This window comes from Phasianus colchicus, chromosome 12 (assembly GCF_987193195.1).
Source record: "Phasianus colchicus chromosome 12, bPhaCol1.hap1.1, whole genome shotgun sequence".
NCBI classification, from domain to species: Eukaryota; Metazoa; Chordata; class Aves; order Galliformes; family Phasianidae; genus Phasianus; species Phasianus colchicus.
In genome coordinates, this window is record NC_143447.1 from 3,615,950 (window position 1) to 3,636,713 (window position 20,764).

Sequence of the window (20,764 nt, forward strand, 5' to 3'; positions counted from 1 at the left end):
AGGGCAGACAGTCAAGTGTAAAAACAGTGAATGGGGTGATGATGTTTGAAAGCAATTTCATTTCCTAAGTCAGGTTGTATCACAGAACGTAATAACAATTCTTCTGATTTTGACAAGAGGTTTCTTCCAGTTGATGTGAGTAGAGCAGGGGAAAGTACCAAGAAAACTGAGGAAAAAGACCAAGGAGTTGATTGAAGCTGGAAGTTTATCTCCACAAACAAAGCTGACCTGACATAGGAGAATGAACCAAAGAGATGAAGTCTGAGAAACTGCGTGTTTGTGGTAAAAAGGAGAAGTGCATAAAGTTAGGTGATAGCAGTAAAATGACATGGGGGAAAAAAAGACCTGTCTGCACAGTTCAGTTGGAATTGGTAATGATTGAAGTGTGAGAGAAACTGGTGCAGACAGAGGGAGGTTGGTGTCAGCGTGCAGGAGCAAACAGAAGGCTTTTGGTGGGAGTTTCCAAGCTCTTAGAAATTCTAAGAATCCTCAGCAATAGGGAGGATGGTGATGTGATCTACTCATGTTTGATAAAAACAACAAAAAAAGAGTAGCCTTTTGGCTTAAAAATCAAATCATTAGTATCGGTTTCTCTGCATTGAGTCCTGGTTGAGTTCCTGATGAGGCTTCCTGATAGCAGGAGGTTGTGACCTGCATGTTCTTGTAGTCTCTTAATTGTTGCACATAAGTTTTGTTTTTTTTTAAAAAAAAAAAAAAAAGCTGTGCAGTGGTTGTTATGATATACGTATTGCAATAAAAGGTTATCTGGGTAACATCATTGTCATCTTGAACTTGTGTGTTCTACGAAGTTTGTCTCTTCATGCTAAAGAGAAATTGTGCTGCTGCAGAGCTATCAAGACTGTTATAAATCATTTAACTATGGCAAAATTCCATTGTCCTCTAGCAGTATGGTAAAATAAACACTTAATTCATCTTTCTTTGTACAGTATAATACAAATTATCGTGCAACAGACAGTTATCTTAACAAGAACTACTGATAGTTACAGAGCTGCAGACCTGAAGTTGTTGTAATTTGAACTGCTTTATTGAACCCTTTAAGAAGCCACAAACTCTATTTTATATGGTTTGATAGCAGAGAAGCAGAAATTCCGTTCTTTGTAAAGTCATCAAAACTGTCACAGGACTATTTTTTAATACAGTTTTTCATCTGTTTCCAGTTACGTGGTGAACATAGGATTGATAGACAAGTTGTGTTGCTGTTTCCTGTCCGTTCAAGGCCCTGTTGATGAGAATCCCAAAATAGCAACTTTTCTACAAAATGCCACGGCACTGTTGCATGGAATATGTCAGCTCTGCTTTGCTGTCAGTGGAAGGTAGGTGCACTTGGTCTGTCATCTCTGTTATGTTCACCAGGCAGCAGCCAGCGGAACTTGTAGCCAACACTGCATCTGTGGTTGTAAGCGAGCACTGAGGTAAGGTTATTAAGTGGCACCCAGTTCTTAGTGACACAGTGAAAGCTGGTAGAGAAGCTCTGCTCACCCCTTCACCACTGAATTATAATTAGTTGCCTGCACTGAGTCTCAATTCTTGTAGGTCATTGATCAGAACTGCAAGCTGGATCTCTTTCACTCATCATTACAGAGAGGGTTTTATCAGTACTGAACTTAAGTGTACAGTACTAAGGACTTGAAGAAGTATTTTACTATCAGCTGAAATCAACTCTTAATTGATTTTGTCTTTTAGATAGCTGAATTCAGTTCTTTGTTCTTTAAGATACTGTTATCAGTAAGGGAATACTTTATATAAATATAAAGTATTACTGGATTTGTCAGGGGATTTTTCTAATGCAAAAACCTCATTTCTGCAACCTAACCAGGGCTGAGGGGGATGAGCATGTGGCATATCTCTGTTGGCAAATCTAGACTGCTCTGTCTATAGCCTCAAATGGCCGAAGTGTCAAAGTCAAAATTTCAGAGTTTCAGGGGCCACGTGCTAAAACCTACTGCCATTAGACTGCTGCGTGTTTCAGAGTAAGACAGTGCTGCCAGAACTTGACAGGGAATGCCTGAAGGGATGCTAATGTTGAAGAGCAAGAGTTAAGAAAACATAAATTAAACAAGGCTGCAGGTAAGAGCTGTTGCTGGTAACTCCAGGACACGGGCACATGGAAAAAGAACTGCAAGAAATATGAGCCCAAAGAGACCATCCCAACTTACTGAAATTTCCCTGTATGAAAGCTGCCAACTTGGCATTTTACATTCCAGGACCGCTCTGCCAAAAGTTAAATGTGTACTGAAAAAATTCACCTTTCTCTTAGTAGAATAATAATTCTAGCTACAAGTCTGAGTAATATAATATGTGCCATTTCTGAAGCGGGCATACATCTCACCCAAAACACTGAAGATATTTGCTCCCCAAAGTAATGCAGTATTGTGCTATGCAGGTACTTCTCTCAAGAACATCTGTGTTCTGTAGCAAAATATGAATTTTGGAGAGTTGAGCATTTTTCTTCACAGTCACACCAAGAAGTATCTGATCTTATAAACAGCAGTGCTGGTGAGTTTATCCAAAGGTGCTGATTGCTCTGTGTTCATGGTAGATTGTTCCTTTGAGCATGAAAGGAAATGAGAGAAATGAACTTGCGGATTCTGAAACTGTTGTCTCTCACTTTTAGATAGGAGTTATACTGTAACTGATTAGACAGGCAGTTTAAATGCCTTTAATCACCTCAGCATGCTTGTTGAAGAACTGAATGCAGTGTGATTCTGCCATGTTACATAACGTACACAAGGAGTTCCTTAGTATTCAAGGTGATTTAAATGGAAAAAGCTGCTGCCAAACACACATCGAGATGGCAGAAACAGAGTTAAAATTTATTGAATTCTTAAATATGCCACAATGCTGTAATACATTTTGTGTGATACGTGATCGGCAGCACTAAAGGCAGCCTCTCTTTGTGAGAAATACAGATGGCTCTTTCATTTGTGCTACCTAGCAGCAGGAAGCAGGGCACCCTGTTCTGTCAGAATCCAGTATTTCTGATTCTCCATGCCTAAGCACCAAACTAACCACCCTGTTCTTAATGCATTTGGAGTTCTTATCCAGAGGAAAAAAAAAATCTAGTATCACTTCTGTGTCACTGTAGCACAAAAAGCTTTGAAAAATAGGTATTAGTGTTCCAGGCTTTCCCCATTGTTGTAAGAGCAATTTGAGATTCATCTCCTAAAGTGATTTCTCAAGGTAAGGAACTTATTGGAGCCCTTTGATGATGGTGGAAGTATGTCGTTTATTTTGTTTTTCTGATAGAAACAACAGCCTGTGTTGGTTCTTATATAAAATGTTGTGATTCTGTGCTAAATGCATGAGGCTGTATGTGCTCTTTGTGCTGCATGTGGTTTTTAGAGGGCGCGTTGTGCCCCTGAGTGGGCATGGTGGGAAGCTGACAGGACTTGGTCAGAAGGAAGGTGCTCGAACCAGGACCACCAAACTGTCAAATCTTTCACAGTGCCTGCAGCAGCAATAATCCTTCATGAGCTGGAACTCATGAGCTGCCCAATTGCTGGGTAGCCCTCCTTGCTGGGTTCAGACAGCACCAGGCTGCTGGAAGGGTCTGTTCTGCAGCTCTAATCAGGGCTATTCCCAGAAGGCTACGAGTTGAACACTGTGACACACGTTCTAAACAATTAACAGAGCCTGTCCTCAGGACAAGAAGTACACATTTCTGGAGCTCAGATGTAGGAAGTGCTGTTGATGCAGACTTTACTGTCTTCTCTACAGGACTGACTTCAAAACCATTCCACGGTTGAGCAAAATGTTTCTAAACCAAACTCTAAATTGAGACCTGGTGTTTGCTTGGATGCTGGCTTTGTGGCAAGCTGTTCTGTCAGTGCCCACCTGCAGGTCTTGATCAGGACCTTTGTGACAGACAGTCCTCCTCCTTGTTTTAAAGGAATTAGGACCTTCACTGTTCTGTTTGTTTCCATTAATTCGTGGAGATCTCCAGGCTGGATTGGTTTTAGGAAACATCACATCAATAATGATAGTTATAGAATATCTTCAAATCGCATCAGACGTGTATGTGAGCATGAAATGTTAAATGTTAAATAAAGTAGAAGATAGAATTTTGAGACATAAACCACAATACGTTTTTATTCCCCTGGTAGACTTTAAAAAAAATAAATTCAAAATCATGGTGTAAGATACAGTAAAGGAAAATCTTAGTAATGTAGAAACATAAAGCGGAGGGTTCTCAAATTTAGCATCATAAAAAGTTATTGAAATGAGGGAATCCATTCTGAACATATGTTATAATAAGAGGAGGATTTTCTTTTCATTTGTGGTCAAGGTCTTTAAAAAGGTTTAACTTTCATACTTGAAAAGATCAATATAAATTTTTGGTACTGACTAATAAATGCTAGAGTGATTGTTTCAACTGAAGTTTTGCAGTGAGTTTGATAGTGTTTTAAGTGACACTTAAAAATTGTGGCCATGATAATGCTTAGCTCTTTTCTGCTTACCATTAAGAATAAAGAAAGATGTTTTTATTAAAATGAAGCTGAGCAAAACATTAAGTTGACTGAATGCATATAAGAGTGGTATGTGCAGACTTACAAATCTGCCTTGCAGTCTGTGTTCAACTGCAGATGAACAGCAGCAGTGGTCAGGATGATTGCCTGGTGTTCTAGAGGAGTTCATCATTGTACCCCTGCACTACTAGGCTTATCTGTGGGCCCTGAGTCCTGCATACACACGTGGTAGCATGCTTGACTTGTTGATACAAGGCAGAGAACAGTGAGCAAGCAGAGAACATGGGGAGCATGAACAAATATATTGCCATGCTGGCCTGGCTGACCATTCCCAAAAATTGGAGTGAAAACTGAGCAACAGAGTATGTTGTAGATCTTTCCCCTCGTAGCAAGGATCTTGTTTATGTTCCTGTCCCTTCTGTACTCCCAGTCTTCATCAGATTTTACCCCTCCTTCCCCTGCAAATGACTGGAAGTAAGACTTGTGTCCTAGCTGTTCAGTTTTTACTCTGAGGAGGGCTGTTGCCAATGTCTCCTTTCACCTGTGACCATACGTGCTGACACCTCCACCCAGGGGCATTGTGTTGCTGTGGTACGTGATGCTCCACACTGGTAAAGCAGAGATCACAAAGCAAGTCAAGAATTCGTGGAACTCCCAGTAAACAAATTGATTTGTTGTGTGAGAGCTCTTAACAGAACACTAAGCTACAGATTTAATGCAAACAACAGTAGAAAAATAGCAGCAGTGGCTCAGCATAAGGGTCAATCCATAATAATCACAGAATCGTAGGGGTTGGAAGGGACCTCCAGAGATCAGCAAGTCCAACCCCCCTGCCAAAGCAGCTTCCCTACACCGGGTAATAATAATAACCACTGAGAGGGAATGTTCTCCCTAAGAGCAGCACAGCAGTAACAGACACCATGAGGGCAGCGAGTTGTGCATGGAGAGATCCTCAAATCAAGAAGCTTCCTGGGATAGCAACTTGGACAAAGTTTTGCTGCTTTCATGACGCAGCCGACATGTGCAAGCTCCCTGAGTAGTGCAGGCAAATGGTACGTCTTAGCAATGCAGTAGCAAAGTTGTTACCGTTGTATGTTATCCCAGGGCAGTGCTGAGGTGCATCTGAATCCAAGGCAGCAGCTGATGGATCTGCTTTACGAGCTGCAGCAACAGAAAGCTGCAGATATATAGGAACGTAGAGACTGTCACGTCACAGACATGCAAGGAAGTGGGATAGTTTCTTTTCAGTTTTATTACAGTAATTAAGATAATGCTTGTTTTGGCTGCTGGATAGCAAATCATATGCAAGTCTGTTTGAATTCTGGGTGTGCTTCCCACTGCTTCCAGCAGACAGCAAATGCAGCAAGGACTGCAGGCTAATTGAAATTTCTTCTGGAAATTACTGCAGACTTTCAGACCACCTATTGCACAATACAATGATTTGTAGCTTGATAATGGGATTTATAATAAGGTTTGGCAGGTGCTAAGTCCTCCTTATAGCTATTTTATTATTGTTTTGCCTCTTTTTTGGACATTTCTTTCTCAGTAATAGAATGTAGAAGGAAAAAGTACAGATGATGGTTTTTAAATCCGAATATTAAAAAAAAACAAACATATTCTAAGCCTCTTAAAAACTCATGTTTCCATTTGGCTCCCTGTTTTTAATCAGGAGTATATATTTCAAATATACAAACATTATAATGTATAGCCTTAGAGGGTCTTGTCTGCTTGTTAGCTCAGTCCGTTTTTAAAACAATATATTTTCAGATATAAACAGTTTGCTCATATTGAAGTTTGGAGAAGTTGTAGTTTTATACTTGTTCTGCAGAGTCTGCTGTTTCTCATCAAGCTGCATTAAATTCCTGTTTTTAATAAATAGTGGTGTACTTTAAGCAATGCAGTCCTACTGTTTAATATCTTTTTGCTGGGATGCATATATCCATGCTTTTTAATTCTGAAACCTTTTTCGTAAATCATGAACCCTCTGCCAATGGGGGAGGAGCCTCTTATGGCAGAATCTGATAATCATAATGGCAGCCCATCATGAAACATCCTGCACTTAATTTCTGTTGTATTTTTTTTACTTTATTTTACTCCCACAGGTTGTTTAACCCTAATATAAATATTTGCTTGTTTTTCTGTGCTAAATATAAAGACTTGGTAAAGTTTGGAAGCCTTTCCTTTCCCTTTCCCCAGCCTAGAATAGCCAGTGTAAGAGCAATTGGGGGGGGTTGTCCATTCTGCTTTGCTTTGGCAGCTCTTAGCAACATGGTTAATGTGTAGGCTTCTTGAAATTACAAGGAGATGCCTCCATGGGACTCAAAGCTTTACTTACATACAGACTTCAGTTTCGTGTGTGTGACAGAGTCGCCTCTTACTGCCGTGGGTTTTGTTTGTTTCCCTTCCCCTCAGCCTGTATAAGCTGCCAGTTATCAGAGCTTTCCTTGGGCTTACATTTGAGGTGGGCTAAAAGGGTTTTTAAAATCTGCTAAACGTATGGAATCCGCTGTTTTACGGGCTTGACCAGAGCAGCTCAAAGCAGCACACACAAAGCTTCGCCTTCCATTTTCCCACTTCTCACATGTGTTTTTTTTTTCCTGCTTTAAAGCCCACAACCAGTATGAATAACGTCTTTTACCTTTTTATTGTAAACATTTAGGCTTAAAGTGATTATAACTGACAGTTAAAACCAACAGGAGCCGGTAGCCTGTTCATACACAAATTAACTGTAATACAGGCAAAATCAAAAATAAACATTTTCAACAGTTCCTTCAGCCCACCAAACCTCACAGACAAAATGACTTTTTAACAGCTTTGTCCTGCGGTGGGACTGTAAAATTCTTGGTCTCTTCTGGGGGGGTTGGGGGTAAGAAAAAAAGAGAGCGTGCATTTAGAGTCATTTTTACAATTGACTTTTTTATGTATATTTTGATTCATTCACTGCTCCGGAGCAGCTCAAAATGGCAAAAGGATTTCATCCAGCTCTATAAGCTTTCTCATATGGAGTTGTTTAAATGTAATGATGGAGTGAGAGCTGAAAGCAAGCTAACTTTAACCTTGAGTAAAATCAGACAACCTTCTCATTGCGCAGAGTCACAAAAAGCTGCAGGAGGTGTCATGTCCAGTAATGAATTTGGGGCTGTCGTTTGAACACGGCCGTTTTTCAGCTGATAGTTTTTCTGTTTGCTGCGGTGGTTGAAGCTAAGATGGAAATAAAATACCGGTTGCAAAGGGAGCCGTGCTCATGTGATACTGTGGAAACAAACAGCCTGCCTGTTGCAGCGGTTGGCACGCTCTGAGTGCATAGTTGGGCAGCCAGCAGTGCCTCTTGGTGGGCAGCACCGAGCAGCTCAGACACAGCACACGTCCTGGGAGTGCGTGGAGGTGGCCCTGAGCTGCTGACTGCCTTCCTGGTGCAGCAGGCCTGCTGCCTGTTCCCAGCTCTGCAGTCTGACACGCTCACCTGAGGACCCTGCAGCTTCCAGGCGTGGAAAAAGGAGCTTCACATTGCAAATCGCTGTGCTGCGTGGCTCCGCTCAAAGCAAACTTAGAGCTCCAGGACTCTTCCTTTTTTCTTTTTGTCATTCTTCGCAGCATAGATGCTAGGAGTGTTGAGTGTTACAAACCACAAGCTATTTGTGCTGCTGTTGCAGGAGGTAAGTGACGTTAAATCATTATTTTAATCATTTGACTGTACTTTACGCTGTGTTTTGAATGTTACTGAGTGTATTCTGAGCAAATCCTGTGCCGGGGCCTTCTGAAGCACTGCTGTGGCTGGGTTTGTGGCAGAGCCCCTTTAGGGGATCCTTGTGAGTCTGAGTTGGTTATTAAAGGCAGCCAGCATTAAGTAGTCATACCAGGTTTTGGAAACTGGCATGAACTTAGCTGCACAGAGCTCTAGCTGAGGTCTGCAGTGGTCAGGGTGCTTGGCTGATGCTGACTGGCAAAGATGGAGCACCCACATAGCACCCAGATGCTGCTGGGAGGGCAGATGTGGTACCTCCTTGTGTTCTTTCTTTATCTTACCTGAAGATCTGGTTGTTTCTTTCAGACATTGCTTTGATGGGATGTTTGTACAGCATAGGTATCACTGAAGTAGGACTGGGACATGAATGAAATCGTGGCACATCAGCAGAGGATGCTGCACGTGGAGCTTTTCAGTAACATCAGCCACGCACAGACTGTAAATAGAAAGTGATTTAGAAGAAATGGCACCCCTACATGCTTTTTTCTGATAAAATTCCCTATGCAGGTGACCTAACTGATACAAAGTGATAGCATTCATCTGCTTTCTAAATGTGGAGCTGTAAGACAGCAGTGATGAAAGCAGATGTGTGCCAACAGAATGAGCTGTGTGCAGCTCAAACACTGCCAGACCATTCACCCAGGTTGGTGTCCAGACAGATACGAGCTGCTTCTGAGACAAGTACTGAAAGGGCTGCATTGAGCTCTTCTGGTCAAGGAAAGCTTGCTGATCCTGGTCATCAGGAGTGCTCTCAGTCCTCTCAGGTCCAGTCCTTTCTGTAGTAACCCAAGGTCTTCAGAGTTGCAGATGGTGTTAGGTGGATCTTGTTTCCAGTTTGTCTCTTATTCTCTGTTCTCCCTTTTCTTTCAGTTTTTATAAGTGGGAAAGATACCCTCACCCAGTTTGCCCTTTTATCTTGTATCGTATTGCCTGTGGTATTTTCCCTTAATAACAGAAAAAAAAAAATAGTTGGTTCTGATATTGACATTTCTTTATTTCTTTTCTCTTTCTCTCTTTTTCTTATTTAAGATGCAAACACAGTATATGAGGTAAAGATGGAAGGTTGATGCACCATATATTCAATGTCACTGCTTGTTGTGTCCCAGTATTTCCTGTGAATATTTACACAGGCCTATTGTGCTTCCACGGTGAAGTTCAGCTGGTTTACATGGTAGTTCAGATTAGGACTTGAAATACATATCTCCTTCTCCAAGAGATATTCAAGACCTGTCTGGATACCTACCTGTGTGACCTGCTGCAGGGAACCTGCATTAGTAGGGCGCTGGACTTGATGATGTGTAGAGGTCCCTTCCAACCCCTGCAGTTCTGTGATTCTATGACACCTTGTGAAACCTTGTTGGATTATTTTGTGTGCTTTTTGTATTTGCATTTAACATCTAAAGAAACAATAGTCGTAGATTTCACTACTTGTGACTTTCTTGCATCAAGCACTTCAGACTTCTCTCTTGCTCCCGTACAGTCTTCCATAATAGCATCTGATGGAAATAAGTGGCAGCGTTTTGCTAACTGCTCAACCACTTCATTCTCAGATTCCTGCAGAACGATTTGATTAAGATTGTCTGGTCCGGGTAACTGCTTTTGCTTCATCAGCAGCACGTCTGCTGCCATCCCCACTGCCCATCCCTAAGGCAGGAGAGGCACAGGCTGTGCTCCCACCTCTCTGTGGGGAGAGGAAGGATGGCTGTGGGCTGCTGGCCTGCGTGGATCCCCCAGAAGTGCCCCCAGCTCTCTGACCTGAGAGCTGGCCGACTTCTGCATGGTCTCTCATTGGCATCATCAACCCAGTTTGGAAACAAAGACACCAGGATGTGGAGAAAGATATTTAAAGAGTATAGCAGCGCTGTAATTAAGGAGAGCAAGAGACCGTGCCCAGATTATTGAAATAATTTTGTGGAAATATTGTGGATTCTTGACATGTTAGACATCGGGCTGTTTTCCTTTTTAGCAGTTTGCTTGTGCTCTAACATTTCCCTTATAACTGCTTCACCCTGAGCAAGTGTGTGCAGCTCCTCTTTTCAGATGGTTTAATGTTTCTTTGACAGATCTTGGAACATATTTGACAGCACACGTCAGGATCCCACAGGACTAACGGCGGTTCTTCAGGCTACAGATCTGGTTGGAGTCTTGCATATGCTGTACTGTGTTCTTTTCCACGGCACAATTTCAGATCCAAACACAGCCAGCCCTAAAGACAGCTATGCAGAGAACACAATCCAGGTTGCCATTCAGAGTTTACGTTTCTTCAATAGCTTTGCGGTTCTCGACCTGCCTGCTTTCCAGGTAACAGATGTTTTACAGCTTTTGCTTTGTGTGAAAATATTAATGATTGTGCTTTTGGGCTGACTTCCTTCTCCAGGGTCTTTGTGAATTGTCTGTTTTCTTGTGCACAAAATTATTTCTACCCTATGGTTAATGGGCATAACCAAAGTGTGAAAGTTTGCAGTACATGAAATGCTGAATCCAATCCGTTACTGCTTGTATTCATAAAAAGGAAAGCCTATTTTGCAGCATAATATTTTGCTTTTGGGGGCTTTCTTAGAAATTATTTATTTATTTATTTATTTATTAAAATTTCGTTCAGGAACAAGAAGTGAATTCTTCTGATGAGAAAGGGCTTGTATTATAACTATAATTCTCATTTCTGAGTGTTTTCAGTGGCTGCTTGCACTGTATATCTCAAGCTGAAAATCACTTAGTATCTAAACTTTTTCTCAAAGCAAAGTTTTACTGACAAAAAATGGAAAAAAGAATTCATAATTTATTATTCATTGAAATTGAAGGAGTCTTGTCTTACCTATTACAGGTAAAGAAATCATTTAGCCGTACTAAGAATCTGTAAAACACTTCTCAGATGAATCGGCAGAGCTTTTATTTTGTTAATGCAAAGCACCTGGCAGAAAGCATTGCTTTGCTAAACACAATAACATCATTTTCATACCATTCATCAGACAGGTTTCTGTTTCATTTGTTGTGTAATCTGTGCATAGACTGCACCACAGCCTTCATCTGAAATGCGGTAAAACCAGCAAGAGCTTTGCAGGAGTGGAGAATTTCGTGTCTCCTTAAGTTTGTATTTCTAATTTTTAGTCCATTTAGCTGCAGGCTTGCATCTAACTGCATACATCTGTATAGATGCAGCTGGGGGATCCATGTAGTCAGTACTTTTTCTTTTATGGGACACAAACTGTTTATTGGAGTTCCACGTGAAACAACTCTTACATGCACCATTAACTCCCATTTCTTTCTGTAAATCAAAGCAGTTCATTTGTACAGCAGGCCCCGTAGCTCTTGGTTTGGGATGGAAGGTTTGTTTGTTGCTGCATAACAACGTCGTAGGGAACAAACCAGTGTGAGTGATTTCCTTCAGTGCGCTGATGCAGACGTGCACCCGGGGAAGTTCATGCTTAGCTGCCTTATGGCACGGTGGGCACAGTGTAGTGTCAGCAGCCATCCATTCCTCTGTAGTAACAGGGTTTGTTTCTGTAGCATTAAAACTCAGTGTACACCTGAGGCCAATTAGTGCCTGTCCTGACCCTGTGGGCAGGAGCAGGCAGCGGAGGGAAGGAGCGTAGCTTATGCAGTCAGATTGTTATCGTGAAGGAATAGTTTTATCGTGTAATAGTAGGGCTGTGGAGTGGGGTTTTCTGATGAATAGAAGAGCTCTGGTATTCTTGAGTTTGTATTAGCACAGATGGCTCGTGGGTATATATTTAATTTAATTTGACAGTCTAAACAATTGAAAGATGGTAGTGAGAAACAACACAGGGTCCTGAGCTGATATTAATTCTAGCTAAAAAGGAAGCGTAGTTTCCTTGAAAAATTAGTTTAACTTCTATACACAAACTCAGGTGCCCTTTGACCTGTTGTTATCGGGGAGGGTTTAGCCCAGAGTGCCAGGTCACAGCATGCATGGACTGCCTTAACTGAAGAAGGGTGGCATATGAACGTGGCATTTACGTGGTGGTGGTAAACAGTTGTGTGGTAGGATTTGAAAATACGCTGAGCTAGGGAGATGCTTGAGCTTCAAGATGGAGAAACAGCTGAGTCTGGTTTAATTCTCAAGGATTCTGCTTTTCCTGGGTAGACATTTTCAGTATGCCGAAACTAAACTATACTGCAGACTGGGATTTATGGAGATGTAGTTAATGCAGACTGCGAGATATGAAAAGAAGAAAACTCCCAAATGAAAGAAATTTTCTCACAGGCCTGCATTGCTATTTCATTAGAGTTAGTAGACTGTCATGCTCATTCTTTGTGCTTTAGTTTTCCCCTTTGACCTTGTGTCGTTCTGTCTGTTTGACATGTTTATTAAATAGAGGCTGTAGGCTGTGCAGATAAAATCTAATTCAGAATCTCCACATTACAGCAATTTGACTACTTTTTAAAAGCACCCCCAAAAAGCTGTACAGCTGAATGTTCTCTCCTTTTGGATGTTTCTAACGTTTTTCATGTTTGCAAAGCAATTACTTATTAATCTTTGTATTCCATTCAGAGCAGGAGTTATTAATGCAAAATGCATTTTGCTCTTCTGCAAAAATGATGTGCTTTTTTTCTTTGCTGCTTACTAGGAAATATCATTAGCATTAAGTTTTCCTGGAACGTATAATGTAAGTCAAATGGAACAGTCAACTTAATGCTACACTGCATGTCAACTAAGCAGAATCCAGTTTTCCTGTGTCCCTTCAGAGTTTGAATTTACTCTCATTTGTCTGGCTTTTAATGTTACAGTTCAGTTGTAAGTGCAAGCTACTGAATGAAACAAGAGATCTGATTCTGTCGTCCAAGAAATCTCATTGCAGCCAAGAATGTAGTCAGTACTTCCCCCCCAAATTTGTGTCACTGATGCATTGTGATGCATGTAATTTCTATAACATACTGCTGGGCTGTAACTGCTGTTTCTTTACCTTTTTTTCAGTCCATCGTTGGAGCTGAAGGACTGTCCCTTGCCTTCCGCCATATTATCAGCTCGTTGCTGTGGTACTGTTCCCAGCATACCTGTGAGGGATTGCTACATGAAGTCATTATTTGTGTGGGCTATTTTACTGTAAACAACACAGATAACCAGGTAAGGCAAGTGGAAAATGGGATCAAAAGTTATCAAGTGTATGTTTAGTCACGGATCCCTCAAAAATAACAAACCCCCTCAACACTGTTTTGAAGAGTTGGGATTCCTGTGAACACGAATGTGTGCATTTACAAAATATTAGCTGAGGTTACATCTTAGGAAAAATACTGCAGTTTTATATGGCCATGAGCAAGTTCTGTATTCTTACACAGACAACAATGGTGACCTCGTGTTGATCATAATTAAACTCACTCTCTGCCAAGATATACTCAGCAAATAATATTTTTAATTCCAAGTTAACTTCTTGTCAGCTTGATTGGGCAGCCGTGGTGCCCAAGTACAACCTTGTAAAGACAGCAAAGCTAGTCTGCTGTGAAGGCATGTCCTCAAAAGCCAATGCAGTCGTGTGCCTGGGTACCCAGAGAGCTCTTTTAAATTTAAGCTTTTTTGTATCTTTCCAGAAGTAAAGCAAATACTGTCGAACAGACAGTGGAAATCCCCGTCTAGCTTCCTTCATTATTGTTCACTTCTGTTAATGGACTCTGAGACTTCTCATACTAATGAAAATAGCTTATACAATAACCCAGGTGCAAATCTTCAAAATGATTTTGAATGTTTTGGTTTTAAAAGACTCCCAGTTTCCTCGGATCACACACAACGTCTCAGGGGTACTGGCACAGTGGATGTAGGCACTTGCTCTTTACTTATGTGACCCTGACTCTGGATATGTGGAAGGTGTGATATGGTGCCTACATCTTTGGTATGATTCAATATTGTGAAGTTATTTGTGGTTTTTTTTTTTTCTCTCTCACCACACGTGTAATAGTTGGTTCCCATTTTTGTTCAGCCTTTGGGCGGGGGTGCAGGATGAGCAGCTTAGTTCCACCAGTTAAATGGGACAGCAGAAGAAAGAAGTGGCTCAACTTGTCTACAGAGGTTAGAGAAAAGCTGTCTGCAGTTTTTGACCGTAATTGGAACATTCAAATATCCTAAAGTTGAAAATGCTGTCAAAAATATTCTGTAATCACATAATATATAGTAACATTTCTGTGGTTTTGGCCACAGAACCTGAGGGAGGATCCTGCAGCCTTCCTTCCTGGTGGAGCCAAATCCCACTTCAGGGTACAGAGGCACTGCTACCAGCACACAGACTGTCAGGGCCCAAAGCTCAAAGTACAGCCTGGAGTCTCTCAGGAACAGGGGTTGCCTGTAGGCAGTACTCCTCAGTCTGGTCATTTTGAAAATCCACGTGACACCACTGCAGTTTTCTCATCCTCAGTGCTGCACCAGCAGTCATGCTGGCATCCGGGGGTGCCAGCATACAGTGTTGGTTTTTCTCCACAGTTTCAAAATCTCTTTTCTGGCACATAAGTATAAACAGCAGTGATTTATTGCCAAGAGGACATGCAGCTATAAATGTGCCAGGAGTAGCACAGCAGAGGGATTTCCTACCAGCAGTGCCTGTGGAGCACACTGCAGTGTCTGTCACTGCTCTGCGCTCTGACCTGGGGCAGAGGTCCAGCAGCAGGAGCCCGGCACAGTGCCATGGCAGCAGCTGCCCATGTGGCTGCAGTCAAGAGACAGAGTGTGTGCATCGTGTGTCGTTCTGCAGGCCTCCTTCCCACTGGTAATCTCAGACTCTCCGTATTTCTCCCCTTATTCCTATTGGAGTGATTGTGCTGTTCCCGACAGCATTGCTAACGTTCCAAAAAGGCAGAATCTTACTCAATCAGGTACTCATAAAATCTAGGGAAGATTATACAACAGTATTTTTACTTTTACTGCTGAGCACGCCATCATTTGCTACTAAGCAGGTCATCATTCTCAGGTGCTGTTAGTGTTGTGACTTCCAATAAAGATAGGATGCCCTGACTGAAATGGGAAGTGCTTCCTATTAATTCCCTCATGGTTTAATTTTTTACTACGTTTTCAGCTTCCCGTTTTTTTTTTCTTTCATTGTGGATCATTCACAGAGTGCTACTAAAAATAAAAAATGGGTCTCACAGTGAAAGCTTTCACGTAGCAGACTTGAAATCCTGGAAAGAACTGCATCGTAAAAATAGATCTGCGGGACTTGAGCGATGAAGCCAAACTTTCGTAGTGCCTGGTAGCTCCTTTTATTTACTACTGGAACAGACTTTTAAAAAGTCGATAACTAATGTATTTCACAGCAAACTTGCATTATTCTTGAAGCCAAATGCGTTTGTTTGAATTGTTTGCTGTTTAAATAGGTCTTTTCCTCTCTAAATTTCTATCCCTTATTACACAGCTGTGTAAGTTTTCATTCCTTTGAATTCATTAAAAAAACCTGTTATTTACAGCTTCTGCTGTCCAACCACATGAACAGGTAAAGTACTCCAAAAGGAAAACTGAGATAAAGAAAAAAAGAGCATTCATTATTCAGAAGCGTGCAATTTAGAAAATAGATTTCTTTGAAAAAAGAAAACTTTAAGAGATTTTACAGTCTGCAAACCTGAACATAGATTTTCTGAAGTAGTGCTGTGATTTTAAGTTAATTCTTACTACTATGGAGTCAAACAAAAGGACAATTTCCAAAATATTTCACGCTCATAGAGTAAAATCGTCCAAGAGCATCATATATTCAGTGAGCAGTACAGGGTCTGTGCTGCTCTTTACAGTTAGTTGAGAGGTAAATGCACAAGTCAGATTCTTTTCTCAGCACTCTGTGCAGCTGGCAGGAGCCCCGCAGTGGCTCCTGCAGATGTGTGCCAGTCTGTGGCTGGGCTCCCACGTCCTACCATCAGCCCAAGCCCAAATGGTTCTGTCGACGAGGAGCAGTGAGGATTGCAAAGGAATGCATTCCATAGCGTTTCGATAGTGCTTGCTCTGTTTATTTTAGCAAGACTTCGATTTTGCTGACTGCCCACATACAACATATCGGCGATACTCCTTCCCTTTTTTTTTTTTTTTTGTATTTTGTTTTAACATCCAAAGGCAGCTGCCGTCGCTGGAGAAATAAATCAGTTATGAAACTGAAAATTTCAGAAAGCAAAGTGTTCCTTTAATATTTTTAAATGCTTCGGCCTCATTAGTCATGCCTAAACGGCGCTGTCTGTTTTGTCTCGGCACGTGAACTTCTGTTTACGATAGCGATAGACAGCCCTTGTTTTGCAGGACGGGGAGCTGGGCTGTGGTAGGCGCCTGCTCTGCTGGCTGCCCCTTCATCTATTAGCATCCGAAACGGGTCCCATGGTGCCAGGGGTAGGGCTGGACAGCCCAACCATCATAAGAATAACAGCCGTCGCGCTATGCCACGCTGTAGGACTACAGATGCTAATTAAAATGTTCTTGTTAATTAAAAATATCCTATCCCATTACATTTTTATTCCCTTTCTTCGATTTAATTATGGCAATGACTATAATTAGCATGTGCTGTCAACTCGTTTCATTTACATATTATATTGGATAATTGAATGTGGTCCCGTAATTAAATTAACATGAATGACAGACGATTTGGCTGCTTTTACATTGCTGTACTGGGAATAGAGATCTTTCCATATTCATTGCACTTAGCAAATATTTTTCATTTGAAAAGTCATCACAAATCAGATCCTCCGACTCGGGACCTCGTCTGGCAGGCTCTGAAGGAAGTTGCATTGTTTGCAGTGCTCGATTGTGCAACTTATTTAAATAAAAAGAGCTTTTTTCTTTTTTTTTTTTTCTTTTTTTTTTTTTCTTTTTTTTTTTTTTCTTTTTTTTTTTTTCTTTTCCTGTTTGACAGACGATGTATTTATAGAGTGCAGAATCTCACCAGCTTCTGGGATTTGTGTGGAACGGGACATTATGCTTCTGAATTGTTGAACTAAAAATAAGTATTTTTAGTGCATCGCAGAAAGTAACGCTTCTGTCAAAGAGCTCAGGAGAGGTGTATGCAGCTTTACATTTCTCATTTTATTCTTTTTTTTTTTTTTAACCAAAGTAGGAATTGCAGATACAGTTAAGAATTTTTGCTGAGGTAATAAATGCAATTGGAAAAAAAGAGATATGCAAACCATATGGCTTTGAGGAAGGGGTTTTTATCCCAGAATGTTTGTCTTGCAATTGCATTAGTTTAACTAACTTATTTGTCTGTCCTTCCAAACCTTTTATTTCCAGACAGCTGTGCCCATAGGAACAGTACACGATTCTTATTGTGAATTTGGGAATAATTGGAATGTTAATATTGACTTGATCTTTGAAAACAGAAGTGCACGCAGTTGAATTCAATAGTTGTTCACTCATGGAGGATTTATCTGTGTTGTACAGCCATAGAGAGCGTGTTGTAGAGCCTATTTCAGGCATGCCATCTTGCTTCACTTAAAGGCATAAGGAACAGTGAGATTATGGGGTACTTGGGGAAGGCAATTTCTCCTGTCTTAAAAATATGTAATGTCACAAAGTAGCGTCACAGGTATAAATATAACGTTCAAAGAAATGGAGTTGCATGGAAGGCACAATTTGGAAACGTTCACGGAGTTTATTACTGATTTGCATCACAAAGAAAACCCAATAGAAGATCCCAAGAAGTGCTTCTTACAGAGTGTCTTCCCTCTTTTTTAATTTAAATGACTGATTTATCGTTACGTTTTCTGACTTCTTAGCATTTCTTTTCTGTTACAAATATTATTTCTATCACAAAACAGGAGAACATTTTATTCCTCATTAAGTAGGGTGTGTATGAACCCGAAGTTGATTAACACATCACATGTATGTGTGTATGAGATGTGCTGTAAGTGTGGTTACAAGAACTGCCCGGCTGTAAGGGACACCTACAGAATGACTTCAGATTACAAACTGCCACCTTTAGGGAAATTACTCTGCGCAGTTGACAGTGTTTGCTTTCACTGACTTCAGTGTGTGGCCAGTTTGGCTGAGTGTTAGCATGAAGAAGGAAAAGTAGTTTTAAAACGTAGAGATCGCAAACTTGGAAATTGGAGAAACAGGGAAACTTAGAAGAATAGTTCATAAAAAACACTATTCAGAGATTCCATGGGAGTTGTTTGCTGGCTACCACCATTAAACTGCCATTATTTGTGTTCTTTGGGGGCTGCGCCGGGACTGGAATGATTTTAATCTGGCAAATGGGGTTTCTGAAAGTAGAACAGGAGTAAAGGTGCAGGAGTTGGTAGTTACTGTGTAGTAAATGGCCATACGTGAAAGTAAACAGTAAGAAAGTATCTTTAAGGGTATGGAATTGATGTTGAAGTTAAGTCTTTCCAAAAAAGCCCTTGAAAACTTTGAGTTTGAATTAAAAATAAGAATAATACTTGTGGAATAGCTGATTTCAGTGAACAGTTCATGTGAAGTTGTAGCCTGGACTGCCATTTAGGAGCACTGCAGCTTGTGAGCAATAAAAACCCTGAGGATTAAACTCAGCATCTTAAAATGCAGTAAATTAAACAACTCAGTAACGTGTGCTTTTTTTCCTATCAATCTAGCACAGTCAGCCCACATCAATTCACTTAAGTGAAGGGATGTTTTCAGAAAAGCTGGCATTCCTCACAAGACAGAGAAAAGTGGAAATGCCTCTTGGGTGATTTGCCAGACACCTCCGCTGTTATTTGAGCTTCCTGATAAGCACCAATCTTTTCAGAGCAATCAGTGACAATGCAAATAAAATACAAGGTGAACACAAGGGACTGCATATTTCACACTTTGTGTTTAATTGTATTTCTATTGCTCTGAAACACATCTCATACCTCTTTTTGGTTTGGTGTTCTGAGAGGCTGTAGGGAAGGAAATGTAATGTGAGCAAAGACTGGCAATGAAATTGGTCGTATTTGGTTTCAGTTTGTAATGGCTGATTCCTGTAGGAGCAGGAGGGAGTTTACAGGAGTTGGTAGGAGAAATGAAAGCAGTTGGATTTATCTTATTGTCTTGTTTTAAACTGCAAAAAAAAAACAAAGAATAAGCTTGGCTCCCAATGTCATCGAAAGCAGTACTTCCACAGCCTTCAAGCACAGTCCCTAAGTAAAGCTTCAAGATGGAGAGGCCTGGAGAGAGTGACTGTCCCACGTCACAGCCTGTGACAACCTCCATGCTAATCTTGGGTCAGAAAGAGAGAGAGCTTGGTGGTCTCAGCTTAATCCCCAGCAGATCTTTGTCCACGTCAGAAACACACCGCAGAGTTTGGCACAGTCCTGTGTAATAAGCAGTTTCTTTCAGCAGAGGCCTAGGCCTGGCGTATTTTGGCTTTGGCCAGTGGAGATGCATTGGCAGCGATGGCTGCACAGGCTTGCACAATGCTTGTCCTCTGCCTCTTTCTAACCGAGCGTGCCAGTCTCTCCTTTCCATGGAAATTAAATTTCACACCAAAACTTAACACGAAGTCTGAATCTGCAAATCTTTAATCAGGCCTTGTGAGCTATTGTCTGTCTTGCCCCATGTGTGAAGGAACTCCCTGTTCTTCTCCCATACACTAGTTCTCTAAGTCTCTGCGGACCCCCAGTGACTGTGCCCCACACAGAGAGGACATCAGCCTGCTCTCTGTTCACAGCTTTGGGCTCCAGCAGCTGACAATTGCTGCTCTAAGGGAGGGAGCCTGCAAGAGACCCAGAGAAGTCTCAGAAACCTACATCACCATATTTAGTTCAAAAAATGAGTATCACTTGGTTGAAGTGATGCTGAAATATAAAGAAAATAAAATGCATTAAGTCTTGCATAAGTGAATGCTATGGAAAATCTGGCCTGTCTTCCTCTGCTCTTAGTTATGGGTAAATGGAAGAGAACATTTTCTTGCCCTTTGAAGCTTTTTCTCAGCTAGCTCAGCATGTCAAATGGCACGGCGTGTTTCACAGTCTTTATTGTCAGTTGGGTATTTTTACAAAGACTCTGCATTTATTGTGAAAGCCAAAGAGCAAGATGTACTGGTAATTAAAAAATCTAAGACTGCGTTTGCAAGTAGGTTGTTGGAGTGTGACAGAAGAAGCTTGTTGCATTTGAAGAGGGAGAATGTTCAGAGGCAGCATTTTAGACTGTAATTTTTAATTACTCACACCTTCTGGGGATTCTTACCCAGCTAGTTCTGCTTTCAGGGATGATGGCAAAAAGCTCTTTGAATAGTCATCTTGAACTTCTTACAGCTAAAGCCCAGTTCTCTGTAGGCTTTAATTCAAGAATTCTTCATTCACATCAGCATAGTTTCACCTCTAACATTGGACTGGACTCTGAGCACCTGATGGAGCTGTGGGTGTCTCTGCTCATTGCAGGGGAGTTGGACCAGATGGTCTTTTAAAGTCCCTTCCACCTCAAACACTTGTATGATTCTAAATGAGTAAGTAAAGCAGGACTGCAAGGCCCAGTTCTGATCATTTTCATGTTCAGAATCACGTTTCAGGATCTGAGACATAGAATCATAGAATGGCCTGGGTTGAAAAGACCACAATGATCATCTAGGTTCAACCCCCTGCTATGTGCAGGTCGCCGACCAGCAGACCAGGCTGCACA

At 41.2% G+C, this 20,764-nt stretch overlaps 1 protein-coding gene across 4 annotated transcripts in view; it reads left to right on the plus strand.

The window, feature by feature from the left end:
• The window catches only part of SCAPER (S-phase cyclin A associated protein in the ER), a 144,117-nt gene that overhangs the window by 111,411 nt on the left and 11,942 nt on the right, over positions 1-20,764 (plus strand). For all 4 annotated transcript variants that reach the window (XM_090148678.1, XM_031616350.2, XM_031616351.2 and 1 more), the window contains 3 exons: positions 1,179-1,334; positions 10,296-10,533; positions 13,169-13,318. In XM_090148678.1, coding sequence (XP_090004804.1) covers positions 1,179-1,334; positions 10,296-10,533; positions 13,169-13,318 — 544 coding nt within the window. The remainder of the gene's footprint in view (positions 1-1,178; positions 1,335-10,295; positions 10,534-13,168; positions 13,319-20,764) is intronic.